The sequence below is a fragment of the Ambystoma mexicanum genome, chromosome 3q (genome assembly GCF_040938575.1).
Source record: "Ambystoma mexicanum isolate Mex_15411 chromosome 3q, UKY_AmexF1_1, whole genome shotgun sequence".
In the NCBI taxonomy this organism is placed as follows: Eukaryota; Metazoa; Chordata; class Amphibia; order Caudata; family Ambystomatidae; genus Ambystoma; species Ambystoma mexicanum.
The window spans coordinates 387,767,269-387,787,631 of record NC_090926.1 but is presented as its reverse complement, the minus strand read 5'-3'; the positions used below and the strand labels follow the sequence as shown (position 1 = coordinate 387,787,631).

Below are 20,363 nucleotides of genomic sequence, written 5' to 3'. Positions count from 1 at the left end.
TGCATGCCTCCTATAGACAGCCTGAAGTCGAAACTGCATGATCATGTTGCTTTTTGGAGTGATTGTTCCCTCCAATAACACCCCACCATCTTCTGTAGACTCCAGTTGAATATCTAAAGAGATGCAAATGTTACAATGCACAGCATAACATTATTTCTGAAAATGAGCTCTGCAAATTTAGATCCTGCTTACGAAGTCAGATATGACATTTCAGGAGGCAGTAGAAATATCATTGATGCTGACGGGTTCAATAGTGCCTTTTCTGTGGATTTCTCAGGGGCTTCGTGCACAGCTCATCTCACTTTTTCGTGCCTTAGGCTCCCCCCCTCGGTCTGTGAGGATGGTGGAGCCGGCAGCGTGAGTCTCAGCTCAGACACCATGAAAAGGGGACTGTAGTTAAATGCCTGAGTGTCGCCCGATTGCCAAAAAGGAGGAGCTAGCTGAGTAGCTGGGTGTCGCCCCAGAATCAAGTGAGGGAGTGAGATGGCCATACAACCGATTTTCCAGGATTTCCAGTGGCAGGAGGGTGTAACCATCTGAGAAAGGAGCTATGTGCCTGGAAAGCTGCACCTGTAATGGAAGCCTCACTGTTGGAAGAGGATGTCACTTAGGGCCTTAGTCAAATGGGCCGGAAGTAATTCTGGGTAAAAGTGTAACTGATGGCAAGTCCCCATGGTCATAGTCTTACCCAGGCGCGCAACGTCATTGAGCTGACCGGGCCTTCCCGAAATGTTAGCTATGGGGCGTGACTTCCATGCTGAGCCCTTAACAGTGTAAAGGATCAGGAACATGGTTCTGTTGGCTCATTTTCTTTCTTCTGGGGCAAATCTGCTAGGCTCGGATCAGATTATCAAGCACAGTAGGTAAATAGATATTTTGCATTTTGAATCTTATAGTTTTGCATTCAGGATGTGGGAAATGAAAGGTACACTGTCATTATTTTGGCTCAACATGCTGTTATAAGGATTTACATGTTGTCATGATGCTTTGCTATGCAATGTGTGTATTTTGCAAGCAAATTCTATAGGACAGTATTATTGCAGGCCTTGACACCCAAAACTGTAATATTTGTTCCAAGTAAGGCATGGAAGAAGGAGGGCATGCCCAAATAGCAGAGGTGGTTAATATCCCTGCTTCGCTGTTCAGCGTAAGTGTGTGATCCCGGCCAAATTATGTAACCTCACCCTGACTTCAACTGCAAAAATTGGAGCGCTTATAAGTGATTACGTTTACCCCCTTACAATAGGACAGTTTTAATACATGTAGTGACAAATGGGTGTACCCTGGTGCTCCTCTGCTAGTGCCTCCAATACTGTCACATAGAATTGCATTATTGCTGCACTGGCCCTCCCCCAGTCTCATATCACTTGATTCGACAGTCAGACATAGGGGCTGATTCATGGAGGTGTTTTATAATGGCACAATCCCATAGGAAAACGTTCCATGAATCAGGCCCATTGTCTGACCAGCCAGTCAGTGCACCAGAAATTCTAGTATAGCGGACTAACTGTGGTAGGACCAGCATTACATATTCTCCCCAGCTGCTCCCAGACACTGATGTTGCTTGGGCCATCGAGAGTACTGCCCCACACTCTGCAATGTCCTGTTATGCTATGATATTGAGTCTTTCGTTGCACACCATCTGCCATTTTCACACTTTCTAGGACCTTCAGGATCTGCAAAAAGTGGGTGTTTTCAGACTTAAAGGAGAGAGTTAACTGAGTGGAACATTGAAGCTGCACTAGAATAGTCTCATTACAATGAGTAAAGAAGTTAGATTCCCCTAGACAAGCAAGTTTGCCACTCGTCCACTGTCTCTGAAGTTTGCACCTCTCCCATAATTTGAAGGGTTAGCCCCCGCCTAAATTTTAGCCTAGATGCACCCCTGGATGTGCGCACTTGCATTTTGTTAGGCAGAGACGTGAGAGAAGCCTTTCCCGAAACTGGCGGTGTTAAAGTTTTACTGTGTTTGTTCAGAAAAATGTACTTGAACAAACTTTAAAGCAGCTACTTTCAAGAAAGACTTCCATCGCCTTTCTGCATATTACGCTTTAAAATATACTATTTGATAGTTTACCCCACACCAGACCATGGGGGAGGGGTGGAACAGTGGGGGTCGAGCCTCCAAGTTTGCCCTGCCTATTTTCTGAAGTGGCCCCTCCCATCACTGCTTAGCTCCCCCCCGCCCGAAATATAGGTTTTGTTGCGCCTATGGTCTTACCCATGATTCAGATCTGTCTCTGCACATGTCAGAGACACGTAAAGGCGTCACCACATGCATGCAGAGAAAAGCATCAAAACTCGATTATAGCTGCTTTTCGGTGCCTTCACTGCACACATGTAGTGAATCCTCGGAGGTGAGCGTGAACGGTAGAGTCACGTGGAAGCTGTTTCAAATTCAGTTCTACTACGTGTGCTCGGATTCTGCTGACGATGGAATTCCAGGCGCCATCTTTGCTAATTAAGTATACGAGCAAGGGCTGATGGTGGACGTCACATTTGGCGAACCAAAGGTTGCAGCCCTACAAAAATGTGCATGATCCCTCGCTGTTCACTATACTGGGTTGTGCTGATAGGAGTGTTGCTAAAAACATCTGGAAAGACACAGACAACAGACCCCTGATATATACATGCACAATTCAGTGTGACTCATTATAAGTTTGGGGACAAGTTAAAAAGTGGTGATAATTCTGTTACCCTATTCTCAAAACGGTTCCGGGTCACAGGTAGGGATAAAACAGACCTCTTGCTCTGCGAGCATACACTTTTATATACAAAAAGAAAGTCCGATATTTCCATAGGTGTCACTAAACACTCTTCCCACAACAAACAGATAATTCTGTTACCAACATTTTTTTGGGTGGTAATGACTAGGATCATATCGTCAAACTTTGAGCTTGGCATTGATTGGACGATATACCTCCAGCCGGCTACTGGAGGTAAATCCTCCACGTACATGCCAAGAACTCTAGCAATTACCACTGGCATAATTAGCACTTGTGGTATTTCCTCCAAATACCCAATGGAGTCTGACTGACTTCGTGAACGGGGGCTAGCGCTGCAACATTGCCACTCGTAATCCGGTGTTCATTTCACCAGACGGTGAGGCGGTATGGTTAATCGAGTTTGGTGGTAATTCCATACGAATGGCCCACAAACTCAGACCTTGGACCGTTGCAGTTCTTCGATGGGCTGTATATTATTGATCAATATCAGTGATAATATCTTAATATCAAATGTTGCTGAGAACATTTGTTACTTACAGTTTTCAAAGTAAAAGCGATGAAAATCTAGACCTTCCACCAGATTCCCCAGAGCTTCCGGTTCGAACGCTGTCACTCCAGGATCACACATCTTCCTGTGGAGAGAAAATGAACAAGGAAGCACCATGAGAGAGAGGCAGAGAGAGGGGAAATGGGGTAGAGAAAGAGAGAGTCAGACAGAGAGAGAGGGAGAGGAGACAGGGAAAGGGAAAGCGAGAGATGCAGAGGTACAGAGAGCGGGGGATAGAGAGGGGGAACAGGGAGAGAGAACGAGAGAGAGGGAGAGGGGGTAGAGAGAGATACATAGAGAGAGGGTGATAGGGGACAGAGAGGGAGAGAGAGACAGAGAGAAAGGGGACAGAAAGAGGATAGAGGGCGAGAGACACAGGGAGGGAGAGGGAGACAGAGAGTAAGGGGACAGAGGTAGAGAGGGACAGGGAGAGCGAGACAGTGAGATGATAGAGGGTGGGGGAGAGAGTGAGACAGATAAGGACAGAGAGCAGGGGACAGAGAGAGGAAAGAGGGAGAGAGAACAAGAGAGTGGGGGTAGAGAGAGGGACAGACATAAAGAGAGGGGGATAGGAGACAGAGAGGGTGGAAAGACAGAGAGAAAGGAGGCAGAAAGAGGACAAAGGGAGAGAGAGACAGGGAGAGGGGGGCCGAGAGAGGATAGAGGGGAAGGAGAGAGAGATAGAGAGCCTGACAGAGAGGGGCAGAGAGAGGGAAAGAGAAAGAGAAAGAGAGAGGTATGGAAAAGAGAGGAATAACTTTGGGAGAAAAGGGGGAAGGATAAAGTGAAGGAACAAGACGAGTACAGGGGTGGAATTGTTTAGCCTCTGGGGAAACAGGGGTGGAAATAGGTGCCGATGATATCTAGGGAAGTGGCATCGTGAGCAGGACACGAATACGACAAGATGAACATGTTTAGAAGAATTGGAGTAGAGGAGTAGGAAGTATAGCACGATTGGAGAGAAGGTGAAAGCCTTTTTTGTAGCAGTTTGAGATGAGGAAGAGGGAGGGAGAAGGACATCTGATGTCCACATTAACTATCAGATCTGATTTGTTTCACAACTATCCATTATGTACAGGTTACTTTGCACTGTCCATCGATTTCCCTTTACGTGTGGGTACATGGAGCGCACATTCGACACCCTGCACCTGTAACAGGACTTCCAATGCCTTGGACTCTGCAATGACCCTTCATTATACTTCCTATAATGGGAAAGCAGTTCAAGACATGGGGCCTCATTACACGGTAGGCGGTAAGGGTTTACCTGTATTGGTATTTTACCGTTACCGGTAAACCCTTACCGCCTTACTACGAGGTCCCTTTGCGGGTTGGGGAATTTAACGCCTGCTTTTTGCAGGCGTTAAAAACCAACCCGCAAAGGGACCAGTGGAGCTAATTACGGTACCGCAATTTGCGGTACCGTAATTAGCACCTTCCCCATTCCCATTATGCCCTATGGGGCAAAAATGGGAATGGGGAAGGGCAATGGGGGAAGGGGGAATTACCGCCCCACCAACCTTGGAATAGGGCGGTAATTCCCCTTTCCACCAAGGCGGTGCCGGTATTTCACCGGCATGGACCAAGGTGCTAATAGCACCTTGGTCCACCGCCATCCGTGTAATGAAGCCAATAGAGTAACTGTGATGCCAGCACTGCGCTGCCAAGAATGTGAACTAATTCACTAGCACAGCCCAGTTAGTTAGCTCGCAGGGTTGGCAAATCTGAGGACTGTGACGCCCGTGCTGCCCTCAAATGGGTATGATATGATATGATATATGGCATTTATAAAGCACATATACACAAGTGTTTCAAGGCGCGACGTGGCAAGGGAGGGGGAACAGGGGAAGACAGATAACGATCCTACTAGGCCAGGTGTCATTCAGATCGCACAAGTGCATGGGAAGGGGCAAAGGGAAAAGTGCGAGGGTGCAGGGGGAGGGGAAAGTGCAGTCCATGGGATAGAAGGATAAGAATAAATAAACGGCCAGCTAGTGGCAAGTGCAAGGTAAGTGTAGGCATAAGTGCAGGTAGGGATACAGAAACAGTCTCCAAGTGCGGGATTGTCAGGGAGGCAGTGCAGTTGAGCAACTGGCAGGGCCGGGCCTGTGAGCAGAGAGGGAAGCCATGTAACCAGTGCAGTTTCAGCATGGAATCAGCAGGGGAGAGGAAGAGAGAAAGCAGAAGCAAAGAGGAAGGTTTTGAGGTGCTTCCGGAACCGGAGATGGTTCTCCTCAAGTTTCAGGGAGGCAGGAAGGCTGTTCCAGAGGGAGGCCCCTGCCGAAGAGAGAGATCTACCACCAACTCGTTGCTTGGAGAAGCGACTGACCCTGAGGGAGTTGGAGGCGGATGAGCGAAGAAGTTGAAGTGTGATAGCTAGCAGTTAGATGTCTACACTGGGATAATTAGCAGTCATATGTTTACATTGTGATAGGAAGCAAAGTCATATGTTTACATTGTGATAGGTAGCACACTCAGCTGTGTACACTGTGCTAGCTAGTGCAGTCATATGGGTACACAGTGATCGGTATCGGTTTCACAGTCAGATGGGCCCACTGTGATAGCTAGCACAGCCAAATGGGCACTCTGTGATAGCTGGCACACTCAGCGTGGCACACTGTGATCGCTAGGGCAGTCAAATGGGCACACTGTGATAGATAGCACTGTCAGATGAGCACTCTGTGATAGATAGCACAGCCAGCTGGGCATTCTGAGATAGATAACACAACCAGATGGGCACTCTGAGATAGATAGCACAGTCAGATGGGCACTCTGTGATAGATAGTACAGTCAGATGGGCACACTGAGATCGCATATTTGGCGGTTCGGTCTGTGATAGCGCTGCAAGGTAGGTGCCATGGGATAGCTCCTTTGCCAGGTCTGCCTCGGCTCTGTTTTTTTATGTGAACTGTAAAAGCTCCGCTTACGTGTGAGCTATGGGGGCAGTGCGAGCCGGATGCGCTTTCACATCACTATTGAATTAGTTCACTCGAGCAGTGCTGTCGGAGTAGTTACCTTTGCCTGTCCCTGAAGAGGCGATATCAACGTGGGATGAGTAAACTCTGACAGCAATGTCGATAGGTAAACTGTCATCGGGTTGGGTGATCTGTCGCGACATTATCGGGCCTGGACTGTGGTTGCGCTGCTGATCGGTGAACCCCACCTGCCAGATAGGCGAAAGGTGGTAGCTCTGCCGTGGTGGTGAAAGCACTTCTCTCATAGGGACATGGGATAGTGAGAAAGGCGAGCGCCCTCGTGACTGGCAGATCCGGAACCTGTGGTTGCTCTGCCAAACATAGAGGCGGACTGTGTTCTGATGCCCCATTGGCGAGCGCTGGTATCATAGCAGGAAAACAGGAAGGCGAAGAGTAACAGCACTGCCATGCTTGAGTTCTCGATAGCTAAATGGATGGCATCGCCTATAAGGGACTGTTTACACCATTATAAGATAGTGAAATAGCATAGCAATGTTCGCTTTCATTTGTTTTGATTATGGGGACGCTGCAAACTAAATTGCTTCTAGGCCCTTTATTGTAATTATTAATATTATTATTTATGTGTAAAAGCGCCACACGCCCATGGTCCTCACAGCGCTAAAGAGGAAGAGAAAAATCAACAGGAGGGGATTAATCACAGAAGGCAGAGAGAAAGTGATCACAAATGGATAGATAGCCTGCCATGAGAGGAGTAACAGAGTAAGAGGAATAAGGGAGCTTTAATAGCTTCCCTGAGGGGCATCAGGTCCATCATATGGCAAATGTCCAAAGGTAGAGCACTCCAGAGTATGGCATTGTTTATCAGCTGCAATTAACTACATAGCAGAATGTGACCTGTACAATCTGAGCACATAGTCAACAGGTGCACTTTCATAGCATTCTTAATAGGGGCTGCATTGGTAAAGGTTGTGATAAATAATTCAAGACTGTTCCTTTTGACAGCAGAAGATGAGATTCAGCAGACAGGGAAAGTAGAGGAAAGGACCCGGACTGGAAATGGGAAACATAAAAGAAAGACTCGATTCAGGGAACGGGTGTGAAGAAGGAGGAGGAAGTGTAGAGATGAGGGCAGGTGAAAGTACTTAGAGGAGGGTCTGAGAAGGATGAAGAGCGGGAATAAAGTGAAGCTGAGTGAGGTACTTTTGAAAAGAATGTTAAAGGTTATGGCGGGGTAGATTAAATCCAGATCTCTAAACCAGGATGGCTGATTGAGCCTCTGATTCTAAAAGGCACCCCACTAGATCCTTCTGTCCCACCCACTGGAGACTGATCAATGGCGAATAGCCAGGGGGGTTCGTGAAAGGTGGGCAGCCTGAGAGATGTGCCACTCTGTAGCTCATCCAATGGGTTCACCAGTGGTCTGCACTCTATAGGAACTCCAGTATGTATTTACAGTATGTTGGCATGGGTAGCGGGGTGGGGTCTGCCTTCCACACAATGATGCCTTCCTCTGTTCTGCGGCTGCTCCGAATTCAACTCACGTGTAGGACTCAAAGTCTCCATTGCTAATTGCTTCAATCAGCTGCTCTGTCACCTTGATGATCTCTTGTTTACGCACTGCAAAGAGGTTCACAAAGGGAGTCATGTTAGTGGGTGTCAGAAAGCAACCTCTGTGTGACCTTGGAAAGAACGCAGGCAATGTCAATTACTGTGCAATCGGTGGAACCACACGCATGATAATGTCATGCTAAGGCAGAATACTTACCCCAACGCAGTGTAACCCACGGCAAGGCAGAATCCCCCAATGATGGGCAGTGCTTATGGGAGGTCAGCTTAATTTAAGGGAAGTAGGGTCACTCATTGCAACATAGCACTGGAAGGTAGAGCCAGTCATAGTGGCAAGTCAATGGTAGAAAGCATATTTCCCTGGGAGATATGACTGCACTCGGACGAGGCAGGATTATTCAGAAGTGGGTATGCTCACTGGGGCACAGCATCTTCTTGAAGGCCCTCGACATCATGGTACATAGAGATATTGCTTGGATAAGTTTCCCACTTACTAGGAGCCAGTCTCACCCTCTAGAAAGGAGGTCAGTAGCATCACTAGTTAATGGAATGCAGGGTTGTTATGTTATGCATATTAACAAGGGGGGGGGGGTCGTGGGAGTCTCTCTGCCAGACATTAGTCCTGGTTGCGAGAGCCTTACCCAGATTCTTTAGCTCATTATCTTTCACAGAGGAGACATTTCCAAAACATGTCAGTCTTTGTCCTGCCCTGGGGCAGTCCAGCACTGAAATGCTAGGCAATTCTCCTCTGAACAATAATACCAACAGCAACCCCAGACACGTGTTTCAGTCTGGTTGGACCCCATCAGTAGGTTGGACCTCGTCAGTAGGGTGGAGCTGTGCCCCTCTAAGAATAGTGAGCAAGGGCTCCACGTCTGGATTCCCCCAGTAACTTAGGGTGAGACCAAAAGCTACTTAAATTATGCAAATTAACAAGGGGGGTCCTGGGAGTCTCTCTGCCAGACATTAGTCCTGGTTGCGAGAGCCTTACCCAGATTCTTTATCTCATTATCTTTCACAGAGGAGACATTTCCAAAACATGTCAGTCTTTGTCCTGCCCTGGGGCAGTCCAGCACTGAAATGCTAGCTAATTCTCTCACCCTAAGTTATTCGGGGAATCCAGATGTGGATCCCTTGCTCACTATTCTTAGAGAGACACAGCTACACCCTACTGATGAGGTTCAACCAGACCGAAACACGTGTCTGGGGTTGCTGTTGGTACTCTTGGTCAGAGGAGAATTGCCTAGCATTTCAGTGCTGGACTGCACCAGGGCAGGACAAAGACTGATATGTTTGGGATATTTCTCCTCTGTGAAAGATAATGAGCTAAAGACTCTGGGTAAGGCTCTTGTAACCAGGACTAATGTCTGGCACAGAGTCTCCTAGGACCCCCCCTTGTTATTTGTGGGTTCTTATGTTATGTAAAGTTGTAGAACACACCTTCATCAGGTAATGACTTCTTGGTGTTATTTTACAGATAAATACTTAGATGAGGAGTTTAATATGGAAAAGCTCAGATGGTAAGGTTTTCTATAGATAGTACTGTCCTCCATCACCTGCATCTGGAATTCCAGTGATGGAGATGTGTGGATAGAGTATAACAAAGGGGAACCGTAATAAAGCTTTTGGAATATGGGCATAAGGTGATTGGATTGTGCTGCCTACAACTTAGGGAGAGTGTTTTGATGAGGTATTTGATGTAGAAGGCCTGATGACCTATGTCTACATAGAGGTTTAATGTAAACCCCCAAAGGCAAAGGAAAGTCAGTTATGAGATATCAGGGCACAGTTCAGACGGTCCCTGTGATAAAGTCTTACTAAACAGTGTGCCTTGGAGTTCTTTAATATTTTGAGAACTCCAATGGGGTACGGAAGAACACTCAAGTATGTCCAATTGTCACCATCAAGGCATGAGACAACGTGTGGCATGCCAGCTGAAGCTCCTTGAGGCTGCGCTGTGATCGTAGATTCTCTCCTAAGGATCATTGGGTGAAAAAGCCAGCCTTGTCCATGATCTGTGCAATCAATTAAAGGACTGGTCGCAAAGTAACCCATGGCTATTAACATTAGAGCGAAGTAGGATAGCATGGCATCGGAACACATGTTCTGATTCTTAGAAGGTGGCGTTCAAACACTAGGATCTCTGTTTTCTTGGAATACGGTTAGGTTTAGTTGCATGCACTCATGTATCAGTTGACTTTAGCCAAATAGAGCCTTGTAAAACTGGTATCTGAGATGGTTGCAATGTCTATTGATAATCTGGGCAGGGTGAGCATAGTTATAGAAAGAAAAACTGCAAGAGCCAATGAGGGAGATCACTGGTGGCACAAAACGAATAATTAGTAGAAGAGAAAGTGTGGATCCCTCGGCATTTAAAAAATCAGCAGGATTGAAATCCTGGCCACGGCGGTGCAGCCGTAACATATACATGATTTGAGCAATTTCCAACCTAGGAAAGACTGTTGATCAAAATGGCATAATAAATCCCATCAGAGGACACTGAAACATCACAAAAAATAGAATTAGCCCAGATGGTCCTGCTACAGACGTCTCTTCTAAGATCCGTCATGACTGACATCATATTAGATTCTATTTCCCTGTACAGCTGAAAACCAGCCTGGAAAGGGCCAGAAGGTTGTTGTCTTTAATGAAGAATTGGAAAAGGTTAACCTTGTACCTGTCCTGGCGATTTCATTATAGGGTGGCGGTTGTCACACTATAGGTTAAGCCAAAATATAATGCTGATTGGCTTTGAAAATTCTATTGCTAATCAGTTTTGGCTCGTTTGATGTATCTCTGTGAAAGATGTTTTCTGGCCTGGGTCCCACTCAACCCCCCTCAAATATGAAGGTGTGTGCACATTTGTGCAATGGTTTAAAAGCTACAAATTGGTTGGAAGGATTTGTGTTTTTGCATCTTTGATGGTGTTTTTTTTATCATAGGCAATTAGTGTATTAATTGAAGAGACACATATCCTAAAAATACTGGAAAGATTTCCTTCAAATTCTAAACACATTGTACACAAAGTAGGTGTGCTTTTTTTTTTTTTGGGTGTAAATCCGTCCAGTAATTTTTCAAAAGTTTGATGCAGAACCGGCTGCCCCTGGCACCAACATCTTTTGTATACATCTAATGGTGCAAGTTAGTCTTTTAAAAAATGAAAAGCTACCTTATTTATATCAATGAAAGCTGTTCTCATGGGAATGTCGCTGCAATTGAGTGATAAATTCACTTGTGAGTGGACCGCGGACCTACGTGGGGACATGGCCACAGAGACTGGGACATGGTCAAAAGGAAATGTCCCCCCATAATGGATCCAGGGGTATATTACATTTCTGTTAGCATGTACTACACATATGTCTATGTAATATGTTACTTTGGCAGGTAGCTTCTCATGATATATGCTGTGATTTCATCAATGTTCTGTAGTTTTCAGTGATGTCATTGTTGATGAAACAGACCAACAAATATTTACTGATGGGTAGTTTTCCTTGTTTTATGCTGTTATGTCATCCATGACATCATCGATTTGCTCTTGTTCACAGTGATGTCACTGTTGTGCATTGTTGATGTGACCAGTGTGCTCGTGGGCTGCACAATGGGGGGGCTCAGACTTCAGGAGACGTAACTTTCAGCACTTGCAAAATTGTACGTGTTTTTATTGCGTTAAACCATCACCTTAAAGTCCTTTCAACTGAAAGGGTTTCATTGAATTTCAAGGATTTGATTGCATGAAACAGTTTAAACTTAACTCTCTCTGAACTATGCGTTTTCACTGCATTTGAAGGGTTTTGTATTGCCCTGTCTCACACCACCTGTAATGCTAAATGTTTTTCTTTTCATATCATCCCAAATGTCATATTCTATATTTCTAAGCTATATAGTAGCCCAGCCACCAAAATCAGACACATAATTAAGTAACCTTGGTTCTGAACCTGTAATATCCCCTTTGACACCCTTGTTCCGGCACGTCTACTGTGTAATTAAGCCCAAGTGAATGGCTGAACCCTGAATCATACACATTTTCACTTTATTTCAGTGAATCGGGTTCAGACAAACTTTTAAGGGGTCGGTTAATTTTCTAACAATTCATGCTGATGAAACATTGTTGTAAGCATTGAGTTGAAGAGGCCAGAACATTTTGCTGCCAGCACACGTTCAAAGCAAACATACATTGATGGATTGAACCTGTCTCTTTCTTTAGTATAGGACACAAAACTAACTCTTTATTTACAGCTGACAGAAAATGATCGAGTGCCCAAATCACAAAGGATAACGAAAATAAAAGTGTGCAGAGGATTCTTTTTGTTTACATTACTTTCAGAAAAGAGCAGGTCACCTTATACACAAATGTGTCTTGCACATATCAATGGGGCTGTGCTTCAGCACAAATGATGAACTGGCAAGCACCCGTGTATAAACCAGTGTTGGGAGCATGCATGGGATTCCCTGCACCAATACGCCTCTTACTGGTGATATATGTTGTATTTTCCCAGTTACAGAGCTCATAACATTGCAATCCCACCTGACTAAATGGTATTGATTTATACATACGATTATATAGCATAAATGCTTGGCATGTGATTGACTCTGCCTCAGCCCTACTGGCCTTTCTGAGGTCATTGATCTATAGCCATGGACTCTCCCTATTATTAAATAAACACCCTCAGTTGTCTTCATGCCAACAAACTGAGCAGGATGAGACTTAATGCACTCCTAATACATGACTGATTCTTCCCCAGTCCTATAACCTTTCTGGATGTCCATATCTGTTATGGATTCTCAATATTGTAGTATTCAAAACCTCAGTAATATACAATGGAACAACTTCTGATTGATGAAACGCAGTCTTTAACATGCCTAAGATGTGACTGACTGTGCTGGTCTGACATGGAATCATACAATTCCCCACTTTACAACTTTACTAATTTGATCAATTTCAGAAGAATGAAAGACTGTGTTATTTTTACCCAGGTTCAAACAAGGGGCTCCTGGTTACACATAAATCTCTGCAGTAGGTGCATTAATCTACTGAGATATCTTACTGCAGAGCTTAATGCAGAGTTTTACATGGATAACATTTACAGGTGCCCAGGTCTCCATTTCCTCTTTCTAATTCCCCCATTCAGCCTCACCCTATCCCTTCCTCTGCGGCTAACCTCCCAATCCCTTCTTTTCAAGTACTTTCTATAAGTCTTTTCCCCATGAACCACCCCAAACCTGCCCGAACTTCCCCCAAACTTCCATGAGAATGTATGTATCTTAAAGGCGATTCAGGCAAATTTGGGGTGGAAGAATAAATCCATGGGACTCTACGAACCTACCTGAATTTCATTAGGAGGTTGGCAGGAGCCCACAAGATCACTTTTGAGGGTGTTCACCAAGCTTGAGATGTAATCTGTTTTTCTTGTGACTGGCATTTCTCTATTGCTCCTTCTACGCAAATGATTGGCATGCAATATTCCAAGGATGTGAAAGAAAAGTCCCACCTCTTTTTTCTCCCTCCCACCTCCAATTTTCTATTTGTCTTTAGTTTCATCTTGAGGCATTAGGTTAGCAACTATAAATCAACAATAACTAAATGGAGACAATACTTCTAAGAAATCATTTGAAGAAAGGACAACTAGAGTAACATCATGGTAAAAGAGTCTAACCTTTGACCTGTGATATCTGCTCAATAAGTACTCACTGTCTTGAGAAGATGGATATTTATAATGAATCCCATAAGGATACAGAATATCAATCTCTACATTAATAGGGAGAGCTCTTTTGCTGTAGAGCCATTGACATGTTAGTGGGAGCAATTATCCACAGGAAACACCGCAAGACCATTGAACATAACTGTACAATAACATTTCAAAACCATATGGGAGAAAGATGAACACAAGCAAATGGCTATACATTTCAGAGAGCAACATCAAAGTGTGGCCACGGGCTTGAAATTCCTTGATGCGATAAAGATTGAAGCACATGCTAGGGCAGGTAACAGGGAGAAGAAACGGAGACAACGAGAAGCAGAATAGGCTTAACACAAGCAATACCATGCTTTTAACAATCAAATAACATAAGACACTTGATACAGCATACATATATCCATATGCTGTTCTCACTGGTACCACACAGAGGAGTGCCCCTCACCAGAATCTATTAATTCCCTGAACCCATATCACATTTTGATGGCAAAGCGCAGAGAAGAAAATGGAGGTCCTTGCATCACGGAAACAGCAGAGGAATTCAGCATAGGAGAGCAAAGAGGAGGTGGGATTTGGTTTTCGGAAAAAGCCAAAGCTGGGGATCTGAGAATAGAGGGGGTGCGGGATGGCGGGGACTGGGAAAGGAGTGCAAGGTCATGAATGTGGTCTGGTTAGGGGAGTGTTTGGTACCAATCGTTTAACAACGGCATTGATACTGTGCTTGTAAAGGCCTCTTCGATGAGCCTTATATGTCTGCCATTCGAAAATGCATAAGTGTCAGTGCTCTATTCTCAGACTGGCTGGCCTGTGGGGCACTATTTGCCAATATACACGGGTCCATGCATGTGTGTCTGCGTGCTTGCGTTTCGCTTAATCCCCTATCTTATCAATAGTATTGAGCCTGCTAGAATTAATTAGAGCAACGTAAGAGGACGGCTGAAAGAAATTGATCTATCTACTGGTATTTTAAATGAACACTTTTTTAGCTGTGGAAAATGGTCACCTTACTGAAATATTGGACTCTCTATTTACATAATAGAGCGTATAAAATGTAATAGCACCATGATTGAGTTATAGCAAAATCTATATTTCCTCTAAATGTTGGCCTAGTATGGCCACCAACGAGAGGTGCACCACACGCTGATATGGAAAGCTGAGCTGCCTTCCCCAACAGTAATGGCCATCATTAGAACTGTTAAAATTCCAGAAAGAAGAGAAATGTGTGGACTGATGCGGTGCCTGGCCATCAAAGTCTATGTGGAACAGGTCCATATTTTTAAATATGTGAAAGATGGATGAAGAATGAATTCAGGGCTTGGAGCTGGAGTCTAGGCGTTTCTTCAGATGGTTAATCGGTTCTATGTCATGTTTTAGATTTTTGTAGGTCGCCTAACAAAAAGACAGATTTTTTTCAGCTGATTTCTACGTGGCCTGCAAAAAGCAAAAATAAGACAATCATTTGCACCCCACCCACACTTGTGGGATGTCCGTTTAATCGGGGAGGTGAGGGGGGTTGCGCCAAACCCTTCTCCTCAGCTGCCCCTGCATCCCTCCACACCCAAGCATACCCCTATCCACTACACTCACAAATACGCAACAAGCTCACACACACATAAACAGACACTCACACACGCATAAACCCTTACCTGTTCTCCCGCTACAGCTGTTCTTGTTCCCGACGTGCCTGTTAACCCTGAAAGCACTCGTGTGAGGCAGGGACATGCCAGTTCGATTTAGAAAGACCGCTCTGTGTGGTCACAGAGCGGTCTTTCTAAATCGACGATTTTATTTTCATTGTTTTGGTACCTATTCATCGTGTGTGTCAGCTTTGCCGGGGTCCCGCAGATGCACCCCTCACTTAGAAGGCTAAGTGCGTTGATAATGGCTGTCTTCCCAATAAAGATACTGGGCCTCATTATAAGCATGGCGGTCCGGGAACTACGGTACCAAAAGAAATCTGTGTTCAAACATTTTGCAGATTATTCTGTATAACACATCTCTTTCCCCGTGGCTTAAAAAGCTGAATATGCGTGTAAGTGCCTGATAGAGTCAATCTCTGGTTTTGATGAGAACTGTCATTTGCCCGTAGGCTTTCATTTAAAGCAGCTTAGCCTCGAAGAGGGAAGTGAAGGCCCAAGTGGTATTTTCCCACTTACATGGAGATATCATTATTTCATAGCTCTCAACGTTTTGTCACCCCATGGCAGGTGAAAAGACTCGATTTTGCTTTTGACGGGTGAAAGCCCATTCATTTATATGGAAGGGTAGAGAGATTAGTGCTTGAGAGAGCTGCTTTCAGGGCAGGTGACACCCGTCAAAAGCGTGTGAGTTGAGAGGGATGCTATTTGGGGATTGGAGTTTTCCTGAATTGAAGGAAAGCCAAAGGTAATATGATATTTGGGTTTTCAGAAGATCCAGTGACTCCATAGAGAGAGTGCACCCTGGTCTACAGTCGTCTTTAGGTATGAGTATATTCAAGAAACGATGGCCATCTCGGGGATGTGATGCAATGTAAAGTGTAATGTGCCGGGTGCAAGGGGAGAACTGTGGCTAGCCATCCGTGTTAAACAAATACTTAAAGACAACTGATACATAGTCACCCATAGGTTGAAAAGTGAATATGCTGATCTACAGCTGTGACCAATCGGGTGTACCCATTCAAAGGATTTGCTATTTGTTGTCTATTAAGTAATGACCAACTGATGGAGGGAGGTGTCCTTTATTCGTATTTTCTGCATTCCTGTTTGTCTCCATGTATCCTAATGCAACAGCTCCCTCTAGTGGTGACAACAGGCGAAGCTACTGCATCGGACAAACATACATATGGCCCTTTATCATATTACCATATATCGCAGCCACTCACTCTATGCTTTCTTTTACTCCCTTTGCTCCCAGATCCACCCTCCTTGAACTCTCCCCATCTTTATTCCCATTCTCGCTCCTGCTCACTATCCTCTGTAGATATACTGATATTCCTCTGAGTGAGTCCCTTCCCCCATGCTTCCCATCCTTATTCACATAACCAACTGTGCCCATCACACTTTGTGTCACCGCCTCTGCTCTCCACATTTAAATGACCATCCCTTACCACAGCCCTGCCTCATACCCTCCGGATTTTCACTTCAATGGTGCCCCTTGTACCATACCTTCCAACTGTGTCCATCTGTTATTCCGTCCCACTCGCTGTGTCCCCTCCTTCCGCTCTCCATAGCTTGACTTCCACTGCATCCGCAGAGCCCCGCCTCCCAATCTTTCATTCTTTACGTCCATTCCTTGAATATCTTGGAAAGCTTCCGTCCCTATATGCATTTCCATTCCTGTGATTGGTCTCTCTGCTCTCGTTCAGCCCATCTCTGTTTCTACTGCATGGTCTGCCTCCTACTGCTCACCCCATCCTGCCCCCCATTTGTCTCTCCTGCTTCCTAGCCCTACCCCCACATGTAGGTGGATTCTTCGATTGTATTCCTTCTCTCTTTCTCTCAATCTGCAATTATATTCCATCCAATATGCCTCGCACCACGCACCCGTCTTCATTGCGCACCCACTCACCCCACAGCCCTGCTTTAGCCCTCTTCCTACACCAGTGCTCTTCATACACCCCATAACCTACCCTGTGCCTGCCATTCCCCTCTACCCATCTTTACTTCCATTACATCCCAGGTGATTCCCACCCCTGTAACAAACCCGCCTCTAAACCGTCCATCTTCATTCCAGTACCTCCAGCTGCGCCCGCCATATCCACCCCTATCCCCACCTTCACCTCCATGGGGCCTTTCTCCACTAACCCCTGTATATACCCCACCAGTTCCTGACACTCCCCTATTCAATGTATACTTCTATGTGACCCTTCCTGTTCTTGCACCTGCACACTCCATCTTTGTTCCACTTATCCTATTGTTCTGCTCCCCTGATATTTACTTCCTAGGGGTGTGAACTCTACGCTTGCTCCCCCCTTCTTATTTTCCTTCCTAGCCCTGCTGTACTTCCTCCCACCCTTCCCAACTTAATTGTCATTCTGTCCCTGCCCTCACTCCCTTCTTCCCCGTACGCTCCCTGCTCTCTCTCTCTTCCTATGTTTTGTCCTATTCTGATCACCCAATAAGGGTCGGGATGATTAACTCATCGCAGAAGGGATGGCTTTTGTACTTGGTAAAGCACTTTAAATAACTTAATTGTGCAGGAGAATAAGAAAGTGGTGTGCTTCGCCTCCTGAGTAGTATTCAAATGTCAGTGGCATTAAACATGTTAACGAATAATTCATAAAGTGTACTCACATATGTGTTCGTGCAGTTATACATGGCCTAGGCCTTTGCAGGGGAAAATGATATGATTTTCATATGCCTTGTCCTCCTCTGTGACCAAGTAGCATAGTGGACACTACCTCGACATGGAATATGTGGGGGGGAAGGTATCTCATGCCTCCTTTCTGTGATATAGAGCAGGGACACGCTCTACGCGACTAGGCCCAGAGACTAGACCTACACTATTAGCTCTCCAGACGTTCTCCATGCAGCCTGCACTGGTATAAGGCCTAACAGCTGTAGAAAATCAGGTTAGAGTCTTTCTTTCCTCTTTTAGTGAAACAATGTATTAAAGATACCACATGAGTGGGGAGAGAAACTTTATACTGATTTCATCCATGCATTTCGCATAACTGATATTCACACATAACGCTGTAACTACACATGCACTTTTTGACTAATTCACGCAAAGGTAACTCATGTGAATGACATGATTGCAGGAACGTCATTTAGGTAAAGTATCACCATGCATGTACATTAATACTTTCAATATATCCACACGTGGATGCCATTTTGTGAACCGATTCATTTGCAAGGGGACACACCTTCCGGAGAAGGTTTTCTTCATTATAGGGGAAAACAAAACACTGAAATCGTTCTTTCTAGCCACTTTTCTGACTTGTATATCAATGTTAACGACAATCCTTGCAACATAATTAATTCAAACATAATTAAGCATACTATCGTCTAACAAACTGGCCTGTATACAGACTCGCCATCCGTGCAAAGAAAACAGCCCACATTCAGGCACGGGTCTCTAGCAAATCCAATAACATGGCTGAACTCTTCTAAATCTGCAGAGAACTAGCAACCCCCTCTGCAGTCTCCTACCCCCCTTCTCCTTCCCAGGCCCTCTGCAATGCACTGGCCTCACGCTTAGCCACCAACATTTGGGACATTCTGACTTCCCTTTCTACTCTCCCTCACAACTCCCCCTCACCAAACTTCCCCCTCCTCCTTCCTCCTTCTCTCCTGTCACACCTGAAGAAGTTACCAGAGTTGTCCGCTCCATGAAGGTCTCTTCTAAACAGGTCGCCCCCTGCTCATCCAGGACCATCAAGGATAACATTGGCTTGCTTGTCCCTGCTCTCGCTGATTTCTGAAATCACTCCTTTACCACTGGATCTTTCCCCTCCCCCCTCAAGCACTCCCTTGTGCACCCACTCCTGAATAAACTGACCCTTACTGCTCTGCCAACTGTCGCCCTATCCCCATCATCCCCTTCCTGGGGAACCTACTTGAGAAGCTGGTCTTGCCCCAATTTAACGCTCACACTGAACATGTTGGAGGCCTCCATGACCATCAATCTGGTTTCTGAAAGTCCAGATGCATGCAAACTGCTCTTATGAACACCTGTGAAGAACTGCTCGCATCTCTGGACTCCAGCTCCCCAGCTGTCCTTATCCTTCTCGATCTCTCCTCTGCATTTGAAACAGATAACCAGTCCATCCTCATACAAAGGCTCCACGATACACTTGGTATCTCGGAAAAGGCACTGGGTTTACTGTCCTCTTTCCTCACTTGCCACTCTTCTCAAATCATCCTGGGTCCCTTCGCCTTTCCTACTTCCATCTTCCCCTGTGGTGTCCCTCACATCTCTACACTCTCCCCCTGGATCATTAACATCTACCTTGCTCTCCATGCACACCTCATCTCCTCTTTCTCTTTCAACTTAATGTTATGCAGATGACACACAGCTATTTTTGAGATTCCCTGCTGACCCTCTTGCACCCTCCATCATCCCTGACTGCCTATCTGCATCCAGTCCTGGTGCACCTCCAATGATCTCTGCTTCAGCGACTGTAAAACTGAGAACCTTCTCATTGGGACCCTGCCTCCCTCCACTTTGGACTTCCTCCTTGGGCTCTCCCCCTGTGCCTGCAACTGAAGCCAGAACACTTGGAGCCATCTTTGACTCCTCTCTCTCCTTCCTCCCCCACACTCAGGGCATTGCCAAGAAGTCCAACTATTAGCTCTTCCTTCTCAAATGAATTCTACCCTTTCTCACTTTCCCTCAGAGGCTCAATGTAACTCAAGCCCTGGTTCTCTCTAGACTTGACTACTGTAACAGCCTCCTCCTGAATCTTCCATCTTCCAGTCTGCGACCCCTCTAGCTTATCCGGAATAGGGCAGTAAGACTTATCCTTGGCCTTCAGCCCACGGGCCGCATCTCTCCTGCACCAAAATGTCTTCACTGGCTCCCGGTTGCTGCACAGATTAAATTCAAATCCCTCTGCATCATCCAGAAGGCCCTCTGGGCCACACTATCTTCAACATTATCTCACTAAATACTGTCCCTCTAGACCACTTCACTCCGCTGGCACCAGCTCTTTGTGTGTAAAGCCTTTCGCTAAACAGAGGACAGAGGGTCGCTCACTTTCCTGTGCAGTCTCCCTCCTTTGCAATAGCCTTCCCCTCTGCCTGCGCCTTGCGCAGGATCTTCTCAAATTATATAAGCACCTTAAGACTTTCCTCTTTTCCTCCTCCTTCCCTCCTTCTCTGCTAATCTCTCAGTTGCTGTATTGGTGTCCTTGGCCCTTATGCATCTTCGCGGTCTTGACCTCCCACACCAATTCTTCGCAGCTCCTGTCTATCCA

General features: G+C 45.6%; 1 protein-coding gene across 10 annotated transcripts in view; it reads right to left on the bottom strand.

Annotated features, from left to right (window-relative positions):
* Window positions 1–20,363, bottom strand: part of CAMK2A (calcium/calmodulin dependent protein kinase II alpha) — a 605,670-nt gene that overhangs the window by 36,611 nt on the left and 548,696 nt on the right. For all 10 annotated transcript variants that reach the window (XM_069654060.1, XM_069654056.1, XM_069654059.1 and 7 more), the window contains 2 exons: window positions 7,748–7,823; window positions 3,264–3,358 (listed from right to left, as the gene is read on the bottom strand). In XM_069654060.1, coding sequence (XP_069510161.1) covers window positions 3,264–3,358; window positions 7,748–7,823 — 171 coding nt within the window. The remainder of the gene's footprint in view (window positions 1–3,263; window positions 3,359–7,747; window positions 7,824–20,363) is intronic.